Source organism: Aethalodelphis obliquidens, unplaced genomic scaffold, assembly GCF_003676395.1.
Source record: "Aethalodelphis obliquidens isolate GAN/ISIS:26980383/991018 unplaced genomic scaffold, ASM367639v1 scaffold3, whole genome shotgun sequence".
Classification (NCBI taxonomy): Eukaryota; Metazoa; Chordata; class Mammalia; order Artiodactyla; family Delphinidae; genus Aethalodelphis; species Aethalodelphis obliquidens.
In genome coordinates this window covers 48,928,911-48,948,314 of record NW_020837947.1, presented here as the reverse complement: position 1 = coordinate 48,948,314, position 19,404 = coordinate 48,928,911, and the positions used below count along the sequence as shown (strand labels likewise).

The following is a 19,404-nucleotide window of genomic DNA, read 5'->3' as shown; positions in this document are numbered from 1 at the left end:
AATAGTCTTCTATTATGGTATTATAAATTTTGAAAATACTGATTTCACTTACCAAAGGAAGACACAGTAGCCAAGTGGAGAAAAGATTTTTCTGCACACTACAAGCACATACTTGTTTATTTTCTGAATTTATAACAAAGCTTAAATTCATATAAGGTCAGCACGTACATGATAAAATATTAAACTTTTCCCTTTAGCACAACTTGAATCCAGAAGCTGGCTCCTCACGGTCATTTTCTTATGCTTCACCAGGACTAAGGCTTTGGGACACAGCGATACACAGTAAGCGTTGAGGGTTCGGTTTACAGATGGTTCACATCCGTATTCATCTTTTTAAAGAAACAAGAGCAACAGAGAAGAAGCTGTGTTACAGCGGAAAACGGCCGCCAGTGCCCCACCGCCGCCCAGCGAGGAGGCCGTGTCCAGCAGCTCTGAGGACGACTCCGGGACCGACCGGGAGGAGGAGGGCTCCGTGTCCCAGCGCTCCACGCCAGTGAAGATGACTGACACGGGCGACAGTGCCAAAGTGACGGAGGTCAGGGGCCGAGGAGAGTGTGCAGTCCGGCATGAGGCTCATCTCCAAAATCCCACTTTCAGTTAAAAGGCTGAGAGCAAGAAAAAGTCACATTACCTCACTCATACCTTTCTAATGCACAGTGTTGCAGGCACTGCAGAGATGAATACATTTGACAAAGACATTACTGAAAATGGTTTCTGAAACTGGTGTTTTTGCTTCCATGTGTAACAGTAAATTTCTTGTCACTTCAGAATTCTTAAGAGAATCCTGTCCCTCTTTGAGCAGCCCATCCACTTATTACTTTGGTACATTAGCCCATCCGTTTATTCCCTTGCTCAGCACATAGTTGGAATGCAGGGTTTGAATCTAGGCCTCACAATCTTTGCATAACCCCAGTGGGAAGTTCATCCTGTTCAATTTGACATTACCAATAAATTGAGGGGAAACAAAAGGCAAGTAAACCACAGAAGAACCAAATTTAGCTTTTGGGAAATTTGCTTTCTAGAAATGGCCAAAAGTCATTAAAGCTAGACGCGTTGCCATGGGTTGAGGTTGGCAAACGACAACCTATTGGCCAAAACATCCTGCTGCCTGTTTTTGTAAATAAAGTTTTATTTACAACCAGCCATACCTATTTGTTTATATATTGTCTATGGCTGCTCTTGCCCTATAACAGCAACAGAGTTGAGTAGTTATGGCAGAGACAGTATGACCCAAAGAACCTAAAATATTTACTGTCTGGCCCTTTACAGAAAATGTTTGCCAACTTCTGCACTATACAAAAGCAATTAGTAATTACCTAATAGTTTTTTACCCTAAAATAAACTATTTTAGTGAAAATGAAGTCAGATTTTAAAAAACCATTAACTGAGAAATTTAATGAACCAGGTTGAAGAAACATTGTGATTGCCTTTTTGGGGAAATTCACAGGTTCATTTTCTTCATCTTTGGAAATTATTAAGATTCTAGATGTCTAAAACTTCTTCCTGGTTCCCTTTTCTTTTGACCCCAGAATGTGGTCCAGCCCATGAAAGAGGTGTATGGAATCAACCTCTCAGATGGCCTCTCAGAAGAAGATCTCTCCATTTATTTAAGGTAAAGTATTTTCATGAGAGATTAAGGACAAATGCAAATGTAATAAAATACCTTATATCTAGTGTAACGTTTAAAAATTGAAAATAGTCAACAATACAGAAGGAAATGAATTCCACTTGGAATAAAATAGTAGCATTTAGGTCAAATTCTGAAACAATTTATATTTGGAGTTAAAAGGCCTACTTACTGCCTGAGACTCTCAGGGCCCCTCAGTGATAAAAATTTATGATGCTTACATGTATTTTCACTGCCCATAAGCTGCAAACTGAAGTTTAAATACATTCCTGCATTAACAAATCCTCAAGATCAAGTACCTTCTTACAGAATGAACTTGGGATACAGATAGCTGAGGACCTTGTATTCCCTTCAGCTCGGGGTTGGGGTGGAGAGCTGCTGGTGGGAGTGGAGGCTGAGGAGGGAGAAGGAAGCAGTGATGTAGGGGCACCAATGCAGAATGTTATCGACCTTTATTGGGAAGACCTGGCTAAAAGGTGGCGATCTGCCAAAAGGTATTCCCTGAAATCACATATATAATTTTGTGTGTCTGTGTGCGCTTGCAAAGATTCATAGTTATCAGATTCTCAAAAGAACTCCTCGCCTAGAAATCCTTAAAACCCTGACGAGACCACTGTAAACGCCCCCTCAACCTAATGTATGCGTTAAGAAGACTTAATTATTGCAAGTGAACATGTACCCACTTCATCTAAGTTTGGCTTATGTAAACTGTAATATAAATGAGCACTAACCTCCAGGTCTTTTTTAAGGAGGGTATTTGTTTTGCAGAATCCATTGAACTGGATATTTTCAGCTCTCTGCTTCAAACTAGTAAGATCTGCTGTGGAATATGTGAAATATAAAAATGTATGGCATTTCTTGACTACAGAAGCACTGGTATGACTGTGCATCACTGTCTTACTGGAAGCCAGTTGAGTCGTTCAGAACTCAGCCACACCCTCCTCACTCCTGGATACACAGACATGCAGTGACATTCATACAGCTGTCACACTCCGTAGCTCAACTCTTTAGGAGTTAGTTGAAGTGGGCCTTCATAAGCAGCATGATCTGGAAGAATGATTTATCTGGGGTTAGTGACTGAGTAATATGACTTTATTGCAGAGAGCATAAGTGTACATGTCAAGGCTGTTCACTTGCTGAAGATAAAAGTTTGGATAAGAGTAATCTAATTTAAAAGTTTTTCATAGTGCTGTACTGATTGAATAATTGGTAGTTTCTTCAGCACTTTTCCTGACTTTTAAAAAAACCTCATAAAAACTACAAACTGCATCCCTGAGGGGAAGATGAGTGCATGTAGCCCAGGCCACACTTCAGATGGGTACACTTGAGAAGTATCAGTGGCCCATTGCCAGGCATCCTCTTACCTTGCCGAGCTGGCCTGGGGCGAGTCCCTTTGGCCTTAGCTGCAAGTCTGGATTAGTGTCGTTGGAGGCTTCTCTGAGGGGGATGGCCGGGGGGGACAGTGGTGCTCAGCAGGTGGTCGCCTTAGTCCCCTCCGGCTCAGATGAAAGTACTCTTCCGAGCGGCTGGCGTATGTATACCTGGGGATTCCTGTGGTCCTGAGGAAACCAACTCCATGCCCTGGGTGCTTACAGCATTGTTGCTCCAGGAGATGGGTCCCTAGCCCGATTCGGCATTTCCTTGTTGTTTGTCTCACTGCAGACATCCCCGTCCCTGCCACTGCCTCACGTTTCCCCATGCTTCCTGCTGCTGTCACCCTTAGATATGCGAGGCCTTACAAGATCATCTCCCCGGCTTCAGGAACATTTTGGCTCAAGTTCTGTATCACGTTTGAGTAAACGGGATGCAACGAAGTACACGTTTTGTTTCATTCCTATGTCCATGGTTATGACTTACATTTTAACCCATTCCTCCTTTACTTCTCATAAACCCACTCTAACATCAGGCAGTCATTTATAAATCGACTCTCGTGTCACATAGGGTACTCTTGCGTGCTTTTCTGACATAAGCATATAACTGTCGTTTGAAGGCCCATATCATTTTGTGCCATCTACTGAATTTGTGGCAGGTAGTTCTTTAGCTTTGTATCTGTTATAATTTGTAGATTTGTGCAGCTGGGGCAGAGTCAACATAAACAAGACAAGAGCAGCCAGCAGTTCTGTTCCAGGTGCCCAGATGGAGTTATAAAATTGTAAGTACTAGATTAGACCTGTAAAAAAAAAAAAAAAAAATCTTTGTATTCATGCCATTCGGGGTGCTTTTAAGACTTTATGAGAAAGACATTGTCTTGTCCCCAAATTAGTACAAGCACTAAAGCGTCTCCTCCTGGTGTAATACCGTATCCGAGGAAAACTGGGTAGCTGTGGGGATGGGGAAAAGGTTGGGAGCCTTGCCTTGCCTTTGGAGGTGGGACTGGAGTTGGTGGGGATTTTCCTCCAGAAACTGCTCTCCAGTGGATAGCAGTGGGATGAAAAAACAGCTCTGACCCTGGAGGCAGGCTCCTCAAATTCAGTGCAAGACCCTTGAGGGCAGGAGTGGTTTGTCTTTTCTAACTCTATATCTTCACCAGTTCTGTTAACTTGCTGTTTAGTGAATAACTTGGAGTTTAGTAAATTCTTAAATAAATAGAACTAGGTTCATATCCTGACTTAACACTCTGCGACTTCTTTTTTTTTTTTTTTACCTTGAGCAAGTAACTTAAGTCCTGTGGGGCTCAGTTTCTTTATCTGCAAAATGGGTTAATGGTAGCACCTGCTTCATAGGAGGATGGTGAGGCTGAAATGAAATCATGCGTGCAAAGTGCTGAGATCAGTGTCTGGAATACGTCCTCAGTACGTTGTGATCATCACCATTGTCCCTTTCTTCTTCCTATTTGTCATTGTTCTCTGCTTGTTGGGACCAAACAAAGCAAAGGTTGTGACCAGGAGTGGCTCCTGATGCCATATGATCAGCTGAGTTTCCTCTATAAAAAGGGGTCACTGTGGTGATTAAATGAGGTAGGATATGCAAGGCATCTAGATCAGTATCTGGCACAGAGTGGACATTTAGTAAATGTTCTCTTCCCTTTTCTTGGTACAACTTTATCAGTTTGTTTAATAAATTATTTGATAGATACTGACTGCCTGACTTCTCCATGTACTACATCTGCGTGTTACTAATTGTTAAGAGGCTACTATAGTGATCCAGGCAAAGACTGGTGCCTTAGAGAATAGTGGCTGGGAGGATTTTGGAAATGGGATGAATCTAGGAAATATTAAAAAGTGAAATAGACTGGATAATGAAATAGTTGGGTATGGGGAAAAGGCCTTACCTAGGATGGCCGTTAGGTTTTTTGGAAACAATAGGTTTGATTCCTTCATTCATTTAGCAAATAGGTATTGAATACCTATTCGGACCTGTGTTAGGACCATGGACAGCTGCCATTTATCAAGGTAAGGAGCACCGTAGGAGGAACCTTGTTTGCCTTTCAAGGGGGATCAAAGTGGCCATGTTTAGGAGGCAGTTGAATCAACTGATCTGGAACTCAGAAAAGAGCCTCTGGGAATGTGAATGCATGTTGGTGATAATTAAAGCCTCTGGTTAAAGATGACACCACTTAGGAAAAGAGAATAACAGAGTGAGAAAAGGTCTACAGCTGAGTCTTGAGGGGATCTGAGTTTAACGCTGAGGAGAGAGAGACAGAGATGGCTAATCAGAGAGGGGAAGGAAAACCAAGACTGTTATATCACAGCCTCCAAAAGGGCTATTTATCCCTTCTTTCTCTCCCCTTCACTATTTTTTTTTCTCTTTTTTAAAAAACATATGAACGGGCTTCCCTGGTGGCACAGTGGTTGAGAGTCCGCCTGCCGATGCAGGGGACACGGGTTCGTGCCCCGGTCCGGGAGGATCCCACATGCCGTGGAGCGGCTGGGCCCGTGAGCCATGGCCGCTGAGCCTGCGTGTCCGGAGCCTGCGCTCTGCAACGGGAGAGGCCACAACAGTGAAAGGCCCGCGTACCACAAAACAAAAACAAAAACGAAAACAAAACATATGAACTCCTATTAACTTAGAGACAGTTTTTCTTTCGTAGATCTAATTAGCATATGGAAGTATGAGCTCCCAAATGAACTGATAAATATGTGGCCAGAGAAGGAAAGTATTTCAATGTGTTAGTAAAGTAAGAGACTCTGTTAACCAAATTATTCAAATGATTCTTCCGTTAAAATAGTATGGCACAACTTAGGAGGAGCAGGTGATGAAGTGAATATAGCATTACAAAATAAAAGGAAAACATGTTCCCACATTTCCTTCCACACTCTGTCTACTTTGATCTGTAATTGGTCTTGCTGTTAAGTTACTTTTAAATTCCTTTTCTCAAAACATTTAGTGTTTGCTTTTCTGAGTCTTAGCACAGATGAAAACCATGTGAATCTAGGATTTTTTTTAACGTTTTCCACTTAATTAGTAAAGAATCGAACATGAGTGTGTCTTGGTGCAGCATCTTCGCAGGATAACAAAGAGCTTGGTAGGCTCTGCATTATGTTGTCATGGCAACTGCCCGAGAGTGTTGTTTTTTGGTGTGTGTGCACGCGTGCTTTAAATTGAAACTGTAACTAGGTTCTTAAAATGCCAGCTCTTCAATTTTAAATTTCTAAAGCTATGCCAAAACCAAGAGAAATTAGATTTATATGAGATCCTGGAAATTCTCATCTTATTATGTTTTGGGTTCTGGTATTTTTTAAAATATATTGATAGTAAGTTTATTTTAAGTTTATATACATACATATGTATCAACTCATCTCTGGACAATTCATAATCTTACCAGTTTTTCTTGAAATTATGAGGCAAACCAATACTCCTTTTCTAAATATGAGGTATACAACAACCAATGTAAAATATATTGACAGTAAACAATAGGCAAGGAGCCAGTGGATTAGGGGCTCCTGAAACAGAGGTGCAGAAACCTGCATGGGGAGCTGGGCACGGTCACCCAAGCTCTTGCAGGACATTTCTTAGAAGCGGATGTTAAACCCCAAACTAGTCAATGTCTGCACCGGCAGCCCAAACACTCATAGCTGTATTCTGTGAGTGTGACCCTCCCTTCGATTCATGCCACTTCCTAGGTGTATGGGTGGTGATTAGGGAGAAATGACATCAGCCAACATTTCCTGAGCAGTGTGTGATGGGCACTATGCTATGTACCTTAATCTATATTAACTCAATTCTCACAGTAACTCTAGGAAGTAGGTCTTAACTATCATCTTCATTTTACAGATGGGGAAACTGAAGCACAGAGAAGTTATGTAACTTTCCCAAGGTCAAACAGCTAGCAAGTGGAGGAACAGGATTCAAACCCAGATGAGCTGGCTTTCCATCACTAAGCTATAAATGCCTAGTGTTACCAGCTGCTCTTATACCCACAGTGGTAAAAATACTGGGTTATTAGTGTGAACAACCCTCATTTTGATCTTCTGACATGATCTAGTTTGTAGGCAGCTCTGTATGCAGACATAATGTTTCAGCCCCATTGAGCTTGAAAATTGTTTTTAATATTTAAAGAGAACATACCTTTACTCTTTTCCTGGTACCCAGCATATTGTCCCAAACGTAGACATGCTTCCTGGGCAAGCATACTTTGCTTGACTCATAACATGATGTGGAGGTTGTTTAAGCCATCATGAGAACAGTGCTACTGCTATTTAGAGTTACTGTCATCCTAGTAAGTTGTAGGTTCTTAGAGGGCAGCCCATCTTTGTGTTCCCTGCTGCCTCCTGAATAGTACCTAAATTGAGTGCTCAGTAAATGTTTGTTGAAATGTACTGACTCTCACCCCCCACCCCTCCCATTACCATCAGAGCCTGCATGGGGCCCCATGAGCATCCCTAGAAACCCACCTCACCCATCCTTGAACACTTTTTAGTTCTTCCCCTATTCTATTTCCTGCTCATAAGCCCTCTGCCCTCTCGTGCCTTCTGATAGAGGAAAAAAGTAAGCACACCAAGGTTTTAGCATTTTTTCTCTGTCCTGCTTCCACTTGCACCTGTGACCAAATGCAGAATGAGAAGGGCCTGCGTGAAAGGACTCGCTGTGCCAGGGCGGGTGGGGTGCTGTGTAGCCCAGCGGTGATTTGCTGTATTCATGCCAGAGCACCCTGCCCTCATTGTACACTCCCACCAGTTCTGAGGAGTTTTTAACTAAGCAGCAAGTGCCAATCAGTGTAGGTTAAAAAGAACATGAACTCGCCTATTATTAGTGCCTGCTGTTCCATGGTTCACCTATTCTAGGAACACGTCTCACTTGTTTAAAATTACCTCTAAGAAGTGGTTCAAAATGTAATACATAGAGTTTGGGTAAAATGTGTCTAATTTAGGATTCTTTCAATGCAGGATGAGCTAAATAAGTGTGTTTACTGTTTTAGGACCCTACGGTTGAGTTTATTCCCTAAGTACATCTCACAGTAAGTAGCATTTACTGACCTTAGAGGGAATGCCCCGGGCATGGGCTTCTGCTAGGCGAAGCATTTCACAAATCAGAGCGTGCTGTGACACAGAATTAGGGCACCTTTTCACACCGATGAGGTGAGCTTGACACTAGGCCATGATTAGCTCAACTTTGTTACTTTTCACGGTTTTCAGTGATGAGTCCCTACATACAAGTCACTCTCTGGGGTTCCCCACCCCCACTCCTGCCTCATTGATTTCATCTAGTCCTCTGCAGATAGTGCTGTCTTCTCTGCTGCAGGCTAAAGAAGTATTTCTGCCTTAATGGCCTTGTTATCTTTCCCAAACACCCGGGAGTACAGTCTTTTAAGGTTTAAGGATTAGAGCAGTTGGGAGGCAGTGATCAATGATTAATCAGCTAATTCCCTCCACAGGTGGGAGATGGTAGGTGACAACAATTCCTCAGCCCAAGGAAACTAGGCTGTGACCTCTTCCCTCACCCCAGAAATTACCACAGAAGTCTTTCTTTCTCTTTGATTCTGGCCTTTACTTTTCTCTCTTTAACCCTCTCCGGCTTTTCTTATAAATACTTTTCTAATTATCTCTTTCTGCTTTCCCCTTACTCCCTATTTCTTTTACTTTTAGTTCCTCTCTTTTCCCCTCTTTTTCTTTTGCCGTTCTCTCTCCAGCCCTGCCAGGGTATTTTTAGCTCTTTTTATTTTTAAATACAGTAATCTCTCCACAACACAAATTTCCTTCCTGTATTTTCCGACAGTGCTTTTCAGATTGTAATCCTGGACTCATTAGTGGGCCATGAAATTAATTTAGTAGGCCTCCACGTAACAAAATGAAACAGAACTGAACTGAATCCAATAGAAGGCTCCAGTGCATGGCACATAGTATGGTTAATTCGTGTTTCATGAAGTTTTATTTCTATACATAAATGTAGCGTTGTGTGCCAATTTGCCATGCAAAATGCATTTCTCACTGTGGATAACAGTCACAGGTTGGATTTCTATGAATGCACCTTTTCTGAAACCACATAACTTAAAAATCTTAACTCTGTTCCTTATATCTAGGCACTTAATGAATGTTTGTTGATTGGATGAAAATGTGTGTGAACGATTCCTGTTGAGAATAACTGGGCAAAGAGAGGAGAGAGGTCACAAAGAAAAGGGGTCAGGAACAGATGAGAGGTTTCTGTGGTGTATCCAAAGTGGGTAAAATAAATGCAGGCCTTGGAAAATACACTCTTGTTACTCACAGTGAATTGAGAGCTGGGATGACTAACCAAGGGAAGGAGGTGGCAGGAAGCTACACTGAAAGTCAAAATGAAAAGCTGTTAGATGGATAAAGGAAAAACAGAAAAAAGTTGAATGCCTCTTTGTTTGAATATTGTCTACAATAGCACTATGTATACTATGTAAAACAAGAAAATTTAATGGAACAGGGTGACTTTTTTGCACCTTTCAGAGTAGGCTGTCCTGAAAGGTTTCTAGCATATAAGGAATAATAAATGGAAATTTAATTGTAGGTACTTGTGTAATTAATTTAATGTATCTAAAATGACTTTGATATTTTAAAAATTTAGTATATTGACTATTTGTTTTTGGTGACTACAGAGCATACCATTTATGGGGATTCTGTAGGTTCACACGAGGACTTGAGTACCTCCCCTTAATATGGGTTTTTCTTTTTTTCCAAGAACCTAGCTAGCACTTCTATAAGGTAAGGTATACTTACCTTCTAGGTAAGGCATTATAGGAATTAAATGACAGGTATTTATTGACTGTTCACTATGTTCCAGGTTAGGTATACGTACAGTAATACACAGTTGAGTGAGATATAGTCCCTGCCTCTGAGGGTTTACATTGACCCGGGGATGGGGGGGGGTCAGTGATTCCAGGTGTAGGAGGTGCTGTGAAGGTGTTAGCAGAGGAGGCTCTGGGGGTGCAGAGAAGAATCCAAATCAGACAGATTCCTGGGCAAGCTGACCCTCAGGCTAAATTCTAAGGGAAAAATGGAGTTGCCCGGTTGAAGAAGGCAGAGAGGGCAGAGGGTGAAGACCACACACAGCTTTTGGAGACCCATATGGAATTCTGTGTCTAGTGCAAGGGGATTGTCAGCAAGGAGGCCAGAGAGACAGACTGGCAGGAACAAGATCAGAAAGAGATGCTAAGTGAGAGAGAGTGACCCTTGTCCTAGAAGCATGTTTTAATCAGGGGAGTGATAAAGGTCACTCTGGAAATAGCATGGAGAATGGATTGGAGAGAGAGAAACAGCATATCTGTTGGAAACATCAGGACAAGAAAGTGATTGGAGTCTGCTTGCTATTGGCAGTTGAAATAAAGGGATTTATTTTGTAAAGGCAGACTCTGTAGGGATTGGTAAATTTTGGTAATGGATTAGATGTGAGGAATGTGTTAGAGGCAGGAGTTTTCTAGCTTCGTTGAGTAGGTCTGGTTACCAGGATTGGAAGTACATGACAAACGTAAATTTGGGAGCTAAGGTCGTTCGTTTGTGACCATAATAAGGTCAAGACGATTTGTCTGAGGCTCAAGAGGTTTTAGATTAGAGGGATTCAGTAATTTTGTGGATTTTTTTCTGCTCTTGATTTAAAAAGCAAGTAAGTTAAATTTTGTATCTTTCTCTGATGGGGGTCTGAGTTAAATAGGTTATTATACATGGTTTTTAAATTTTCTTGAGATCCACGGTCTGATTAAAAGGAAAAAAAAAATCCTTCAATTACTGGTAGCGATGAAGAATTTATTAGGGTTTTAAATGTATTTTTAGCCCATAAAACACTGACTTATTTTTTTTACATGAGCAAGCAGGTTAATCCTGGGGGAACAGATTTGCATATCTGATACGGCCACGTGAGGGTTATTACTCATTGGTTTTCTTAGCTCTGCATACAAGAATCACATTTTGTAACTGTTTAACCTTTTGTTATTTTGTTAGTTTACCAAATTATCATCAATTCTGTGTATGGAAGGTGAGTGGGATGGTTTCAGGCAGCTGGAGTGGCCACCGCGCCTTCCTGACAGCCTTTCCTTTTGCACGATGATGATGTATGCCCAGGTATGATGTGTTCATTGCCCTTGTCTTCTCTGAGCTTATGCAAGAAGTCTTTCCAGTTAAGATAAAACTTGGGTTGAAATACAACAAAAACCATTTTAATTTTATATTTAAATGTAGGTCTGTCATCCTACGTGTGACTCAGGACCCTTTAGGGCTTTTACACATGATTTTAAAAATAAAGTACACGTCCCATCAAGTCCTGATTGTGTTCAAAATCCACCAACAGGCATCAATAGTCTTTTAATGTATCATAATTTTCTGTGGTTAACATTTTAGTAGTATTATTCGTTTTCCTTATGGTTTTATGAAGAAATTTGAAGAATACTACCATGCAAATCAATTACATTACGTTTTCAAAATTAAAAGTGCGTTCATATTTTGTAATCACCCTTCTTCCATCCCTCCCAATTTATGGGAATAGAAAGTCCTTGGTTAAAAAAAAAGAAAGAAAAACCCACTATGTGGTATTTTTAATCTGAAATTAATCTAAAAAAAAACCTGTTAGTTACTTGAGGCAAGGCTTAACTGCCTTTGGGTCCCCAGTCCCTAGCATAATACCTTGTATGCAGTAAGCATTAAATAAATTATGAATGAATAATATTTGATATTCAGTAGTTTTACCTCTTTAAGGAATATCATGCAGTAGTTAAGTGTGAGGGAGAAAAAGGGAGAAATGTCAGTGTTAACAAATTGAAGCAAACGGCAAGACAAATGATAAATATTTGTAAGTTTTTATTTCACTATAGAGTATTTTCAGTTTTAGATGTAACAACAGAGTTCTTGGCAGGTCTCTCATGATGTTCTTAATTGACAAACCATTGATGTCCTTATTAGTTAATTTATACATTATGTTAGTAGGACAGGCTAAAATAGGATCATGATTTTCTTTTTAAATTTAATTTTGTCCAGCTTTATTAAGATGTAATTGACATATAGCATGTGTAAGTTTAAGGTGTACAATGTAATGATTTGATATCTGTATATACTGCAAAATGGTCACCATAATAAGGTTAGTTAACACGTCCATCACCTCACAGTTAAACTCTGTGTTAGTTAAAACTCTGTGTGTGTGTGGTGAGAACTTTTAAGATCTACTCTCTTAGCAACTTTCAATACACAATACAGTATTATTAACTATAGTCACCATGCTGTACACTACATCTCCAGAACTTATTTATCTTATGAGTTTGTACCTTTCGACCACCTTCAGTCATTTCCCCTATCCCTCACCCCCTGTCTCTGGCAACTACCTACCAATCTGTTCTGTTTCTATGAGTTCAGTTTTTGTTTTTGTTTTTGAGGGGGTACTTAAGATTCCACATATTAGTGAGATCATATGGTATTTTTGTCTGACTTACTTCACTGAGGCATAATGTCCTCAAGGTCCATCCATTTAACAAAAGGCAAGATTTCCTTCTTTTTTTTTTAATAGCTGAATAATATTCTTTGTGTATATATAACACATCTTTATCCATTCATCCATTGATGGACACTTAGGTTGCTTTCATGTCTTGTCTATTGTAATTAATGCTGCAATGAACAGGGGGGGTACATATATCTTTTTGAGTTAGTGTTTTTGTTTTCTTCAAATAAATAGCCAGAAGTGTGATTGCTGAATCATATGGTAGTTCTATTTTGAATTTTTAGGGGAACCTCCATACTGTTTTCCATAGTAGCTGCACCAATTTATATTCCCATTAATATGTACAAGGGTTCCCTTTTCTCCACATTCTTGCCAGCACTTATCTTTTTTTAAAAAATAAATTCATTTATTTATTTTTGGCTGCATTGGGTCTTCATTGCTGTATGTGGGCTTTCTCTGGTTGCAGTGAGTGGGGGCTACTCTTCATTGTGGTGCACGGGCTTCTCATTGCAGTGGCTTCTCTTGTGGCAGAGCACGGGCTCTAGGCACATGGGCTTCAGTAGTTGTGGCTCGCGGACTCTAGAGCTCAGGCTCAGTAGTTGTGGCGCACGGGCTTAGTTGCTCTGCAGCATGTGGGATCTTCCCGGACCAGGGCTCGAACCCATGTCCCCTGCATTGGCAGGTGGATTCTTAATTACTGCACCACTGGGGAAGCTCTATCTCTCCTTTTTGATAATATTCTAATAGGTGTGAGGTGATATCTCATCATGGTTTTGATTTTCATTTCCCTGATGATTAGTGATGTTGAGCACCTTTTCATGTTCCTGTTGGCCGTTTGTGTGTCTCCTTTGGAAAAATATCTGTTCGAGTCCTTTGCCCATTTTTTAGTTGGATTATTTGTTTTTATGCTATTGAGTGGTATGAGTTCCCTATATATTTTGGCTATTAACCCCTTATGAGATAATGTAGTTTGCAAATATTTTCTCATTCCATAGGTTGCCTTTTCATTTTGTTGATCACTTCTTTTACTGTACAGAAGCTTTTTAGTTGGATGTAGCCCCATTTGCTTATTTTTGCTTTTGTTTCTTGTGCTTTTGGTGTCATATCCACAAAATCATTGACAAGATGGATATCAAGGAGCTTTTCTCCTATGTTTTATTCTAAGAGTTTCATGGTTTCAGGCCTAACATTTAAATCTTTAGTCCAATTCTGCTTTTGTGTATGATGTAAGAAAGGGGTCCATTTTCAGTTTTTTTTGGATGTGAATATCCAGTTTTCCCAGCATTATTTATTGAAGAGATTATCTTTTCTCCATTGACTATTCTTGGCTCCCTGGCCAAATATTACTAGACTATGTATGGATAGGTTTATTTCTGAGCTCTCAATTCTGTTTCATCAGCCTATGTGTCTGTTTTTATGCCAATAGCACACTGTTTTATTATCATAGCTTAGTAATATGGTTTGAAATCAGGAAGTGTGATGCCTCCAGTTTTTTTTTATTATTAATTTATTTGGTTGTGCCAGTTCTTAGTTGCAGCATGTAGGATCGTCATTGCTGTGTGGGGGATCTTTTAGCTGTGGCATGTGAGCTCTTAGTTGTGGCATGTGGAATCTAGTTCCCTGACCAGGGATCAAACCTGGGCCCCCTGCATTGGGATCCCGGAGTCTTAACCACTGGACCACAGGGAAGTCCTGATGCCTCCAGTTTTTTTTAATTCTTCTTTCTCAGGATTGCTTTGGCTTTTTGGGATCTTCTGTGGTTCCATAAAAAATTTTGAATCATTTGTTTTATTTCTATAAAAAATGCTATTGAAATCTTAACAGAGATTGTAATGAATCTATAATTACTTTTAAACATTATTTATTCTTCCAGACCATGAACATTGGATACTTTCCATTAAATTACGTTTTCTTCAGTTTCTTTCATCAGTGTCATATAGTTTTCATGGTACAGCTCTTTTACCTCCTTGGTTAAATTTATTCCTAAGTACTTGTTTTTGATTCTATTGTAAAGGGGATTGTTTTATTTCTTTTTCAGATAATTCATTGTTAGTGTATAGAAACTGAACTGGTTTTTTTGTATCTTGATTATCCTGCAAATTTACTGAATCCATTTATCAGTTTTTTCCTGGAGTTTTTAGGATTTTCTATCTATATATCAGCTGCAAATAGGAGTAATTTTACTTCATCCTTTCTGATTTGGATCCCTTTTACTCCTTTTTCTTGCCTTATTGTTCTGGCTAGGATTTCCAGTACTGTGTTGAATAGGAGTGGTGAGAGTGGGCACCCTTGTCTTGTTCCTGATCTTAGAGGAAAATCTTTCAACCTTTTATCATTGAGTCTGTTAGCTGTGGGCTTGTCATATATGGTCTTTATCATGTGGAGGTATGTCCCTTCTATACACAACTTGTTGAGAGTTTTTATCATGAATGGATGTTGAATTTTGTCACATGCATCTATTTGAGATGTCATGTGATTTTTGTCTTTCATTCTATTAATGTGATGTATCACATTTACTGATTTGCATGTTGAACCATTCTTGCATTCCAAGGATGAATCCCACTTGATCATGGTGTATAATAACTTTAATGTACTGTTGAATTTGATTTGCTAGCATTTTGTTGAGAATTTCTGTATGTATATTCATTGATGATACCGATCTGTAGTTTTTTCTTCTCCTAATGTCCTCATCTGGCCTTGGTATCAGGGTAATGCTGGCCTCATAAAATGAGTTTGGGAGTGTTCCCTCTTCAATTTTTAGAAGTGTTTGAGAGATTGGTATTAATTCTTCTGTAAATTTTTGGTAGAAATCACCAGTGAGACCATCTGGTCCTGGGCTTGCTTTGTTGGGAGGTTTTTATTACTGATTCAATCTTCTTACTCATTATTAGTTCAAATTTTCCATTTCTTCATGATTCAGCCTTGGTAGGTTGTATGTTTCTAGGAATTTATCCAGTTCTTCTAGATTGTCCAGTTTCTTGGTGTATATCAATTGTTTATAGTTGTCTTGTATGAGCCTTTGTATTTCCGTGATATCAGTTGTTATGTCTCCTCTTTCATGTATAATTTTATTGATTTTGGTCCTCTTTTCTCCTTGGTTATTATAGCTGAAAATTTATGTTTTGTTTATATTTTCAGAGAACCAGCCTTTGGTTTTGTTAATCTTTTCCATTATCTTCCTATTCTCTATTTCATTGTTTTTACTTTAATCTTTATTATTTCCTATCTTCTGCTAACTTCTGATTTAGTTTGTTCTTTTTCCAGTTCCTTGAGGTGTAAAGTTAGATTGAGATCTTTCTTTTTTCTTGATAAATGTGTTTCTCTCTGTAAACTTGCCTCTTAGAACTTCTTTTGCTGCATCCATGAGTTTTGGTATGTTAGTTTATATTCTTGTTTGTCTCAAGATATTTTTTGCTTCCCTTTTGATTTCTTCTTTGATCCATTGGCTGTTCAGGAGGGTGTTGTTTAATTTACATGTCTTTGTGAGTTTTTCAGCTTTTCTCCTGTTATTTTTAGTTTCATTCCATTGTGGTCAGAAAAGATACTTGATGTAATTTCTATCTTTTGAATTTGTTGAGAGTTGTTTTATGACTTATCATATCATCTAGCCATGAAAATGTTCCTTGTGCTCCTGAGAAGAATGTATATTCTGCTGCTGTTGGATGGAATGTTCTGTATATGTTTCTTAGGTATATTTGTTTAATAGTGTTGTTCAAATCCTGTTTTTTAATTTATTTTCTGTCTGGATTATCTATCCATTATTGAGAGTAGAGTATTAATGTCCCCTACTATTATTGTACTGCAGTTTATTTCTCCTTTTAGTTAGTATTTACTTTATATATTTAAGTGCTCCAATGTTGGATGCGTGACTGTTTACAATTTTTGTGTCTTCTTGGTGGATTAACTCCCTTTATCATTGTATAATGACTTTCATCATCTCTTTTGACCATTTTTAACTTAAATTCTATTTTGCTTGATATGGTATAGTGACTTCTGCTTTCTTTTGCTCACCAATTGCTTGAAATAACTTTTTCCATCCCTTCACTCTCAGTCTTTGTGTGTCCTTAAAGCTTAATTGTGTTTCTTGTAGGCAGCATATTGTTGGATCTTCTTTTTTAATTTATTCAGCCACTCTGTCTTTTGATGGGAGAATTTAATCCATTTTTTTTTGTGTGGTACGCGGGCCTCTCACTGTTGTGGCCTCTCCCATTGCGGAGCAGAGGCTCCGGATGCACAGGCTCAGCAGCCATGGCTCACGGGCCCAGCCGCTCCACGGCACGTGGGATCTTCCTGGACAGGGGCATGAACCCGTGTCCCCTGCATCAGCAGGCGGACTCCCAACCACTGCGCCACCAGGGAAGCCCAGTCCATTTACATTTAAAGAAATTATTCATAGGTAAGGACTTACTATTGCCATTTTGTTCATTGTTTTGTAGAGCTTTTGTTCCTTGCTTCCTTTCTTGCTGTCTTCCTCTGTGATTTGATGACTTTTTGTAGCAATATACTCTGACTCCTTTATCACAGTCTTTTTGGTGTCTACTACAGATTTTTCCCTGTGGTTACCACGATACTTACAGAAGATATATTTGTAGCATCCTATTTTAAGGGATAATAACTTCAACAGCATGCAGAAACTTTGTACTTTTACATCTCCCCCACCACCCGTGAGGTGGCAGGTTACTGATGGTATGATTTATACCTTTTTAATATTATATACCCAATAACAAATTATTCTAATTATGGTTATTTTTAATATTTTTTAACTTTTAAAGTAGAGTTGCATGTGAATTATGCACCACCATTACAACATTAGAGAATCTGACTTTGACTATATATTTATATTACCAGTGAGATTTACACATTCATATGTTTTCACAGTGTTAATTAGCATCCTTTTATTTCCACTGCCCAGTGAGCTCCCTGGCCAGACAGGGCCACCAGCTCAGCTCTGCAGATGCAAAGAGCCTCTGGCTGGGATCTGTGTTCAGTTGTAGCTGCAGCGAGGAATATGTTCTACCAGGATTTGAGTGCTGGTTACTGTAAGCCCTGCCCCCCTTTCTCGATTTCTCTGATTCTCCATGATCAAGCTCCAGAGATTTCCCCAGTGATCCCTGTGAGGTGAGACCCAAGTGGGCCCCCTGGGAAGTACCCTGCAGGGCTAGGGGAGCTGGATATTTACTTTGGGCTCTTTTTCCCCCCACTGTAGAAACTACAGACCTGGGGGCCCTCTTGTGTGGCCTTGTGACCACCCAGGGGCTGAGCGGTGCAGTCAGAGTGTAGCCATTCCTCTTATTCTTCTAATGCTTTCCTTCTCGGTCTCTGTGGGTCCAGGGGGGTGCTTCTATTCTACTTCACCCCCTGGATTCTGGGATTTTCACAATGGTGACTTGTCTGAGGATAGTTGGTTTTCTTGTGAGGGGGATGATGTTGGGGACAACCTACATTGCCATCTTGATCCATGATTTTCTTCTTTTCAGTTCAAATCGCTGAAGCTCTTCAAAAGAATCCCTTGATCAACATGCCTAGAATTGAATCAAGATTTCTTGATTTCCATTTGCCTGTTGTTTCTAAACACATGAAACCTTAAAAGTTTTGCTTTCTTTTTGTATTTAACTTACTCTTAGAATCTTACAATTTAAAAAAATTATGGCAGTTTGATCTCAGTTGGAAAGAAGGGAAATTTTTACATTTAAAAAAATCTTCCTTCTCAAACCCACTTTCCATTTGCTTGCAAAAACACTCTTTAATAAGATGGTTTACATCCATTAGTAAAGGGTCACAGTTTCTATTCTGTATGTGTGATGTCACCAAAACACTAATTAAGCCCCAGAATATCTGAACAAAATGTATCCTGTCCTTATGCAGGAAAAAAGAGGACTTGAGACTATCTTGACTTTCTTAACCATTTTGTTTTACTATTTATAATTGTGTTAGAAGTTCATTGCTTAATGTCAAAATTAAGTCAGTGCCTTTTAAGCATTGTACATCAAAGTAATATCTCTTTAAAGATAAAACTCTTTCAGGCTTATTTCAAAAGATGAATAGCTAAATTGGTAGTTCCTTTATCATGTGGTTAGAAAATAGGGAAGTAAATTGACTGAATAGTTAATATGTTCGGATACATTTACTTTCAGTAATAGAGTAGAGCTAGGAAAAAAATTCTGATATCTTTTTGGGAACTCTAAATAAAATTATATTTGAAGCTTCTCAAACCAATAACTTTATCCTTTATACTCTCTTCTACTCATTATTACTCTTACTTGTCCAAAGATTTTGCTTTTGTTTCAAACAGTTTTAACATAGTAGGTATTATTATTCTTGGATTTTCTCATGCTGTAACAAAATCAGTTATTGGTTTATTTATATATCACGTAGATGGTATAATTGAATTGTTTACTAGTTTTTCATTTTAGCGTTTAATTTCTGTTTTTACGTGGAATCTTGGATATTTCCCAAGTCTCATGAGAAAATCAATTGGTGTCATCTGAATTCTTCACCTACTTCTTTCCTTCCAAAAGCCATCTGTAATGGCTTCTAGAGATACATAGATAACAGTCAGATTTGTGTGGCAGGGTGCAAGACAGCATTCTCAGAATGTCCCATTCGTGTACACGTGTGTTTAGCATATTAGGACTGTGAAATTTGGGAACTGGAAGACGTTTAGGGGTCACTGGACTCAGTCCTCTGATTTTCTAAGAAAACAAGCCTGGAGAAGGTCTGCGGCTCATTCAGAGTTACAGAACTCTTAAGTGATAAAGCCGGGACTCAACTTCATTTCTTTGGGACTTAAACCCAAAGTCCAGTAACATGATAGCCTGAGCCAGGCAGCTGGAATTCCTCCAACCCATACTCCTATTGGGTGCAGCTAAAAGTGGGAGAGCCTCCCACAGGCAGCATGGACAGTAACAAATAGTGAAAACTAGCACCTCGTCACCAAAGGAAGAAAAAGAAAA

The 19,404-nt window shown here is 39.4% G+C and overlaps 1 protein-coding gene across 5 annotated transcripts in view; it reads left to right on the top strand.

The window, feature by feature from the left end:
* Window positions 1–19,404, top strand: part of FIG4 (FIG4 phosphoinositide 5-phosphatase) — a 129,307-nt gene that overhangs the window by 86,169 nt on the left and 23,734 nt on the right. For 3 of the 5 annotated variants that reach the window (XM_027088788.1, XM_027088764.1, XM_027088770.1), the window contains exons 20-22: window positions 340–535; window positions 1,530–1,612; window positions 3,693–3,779. In XM_027088788.1, the coding sequence (XP_026944589.1) occupies window positions 340–535; window positions 1,530–1,612; window positions 3,693–3,779 (366 nt within the window). Of the gene's footprint in view, window positions 1–197; window positions 313–339; window positions 536–1,529; window positions 1,613–3,692; window positions 3,780–4,955; window positions 5,387–19,404 lie in introns of those variants that run through there. The other 2 variants (XM_027088780.1, XM_027088798.1) reach the window with 2 other exon arrangements.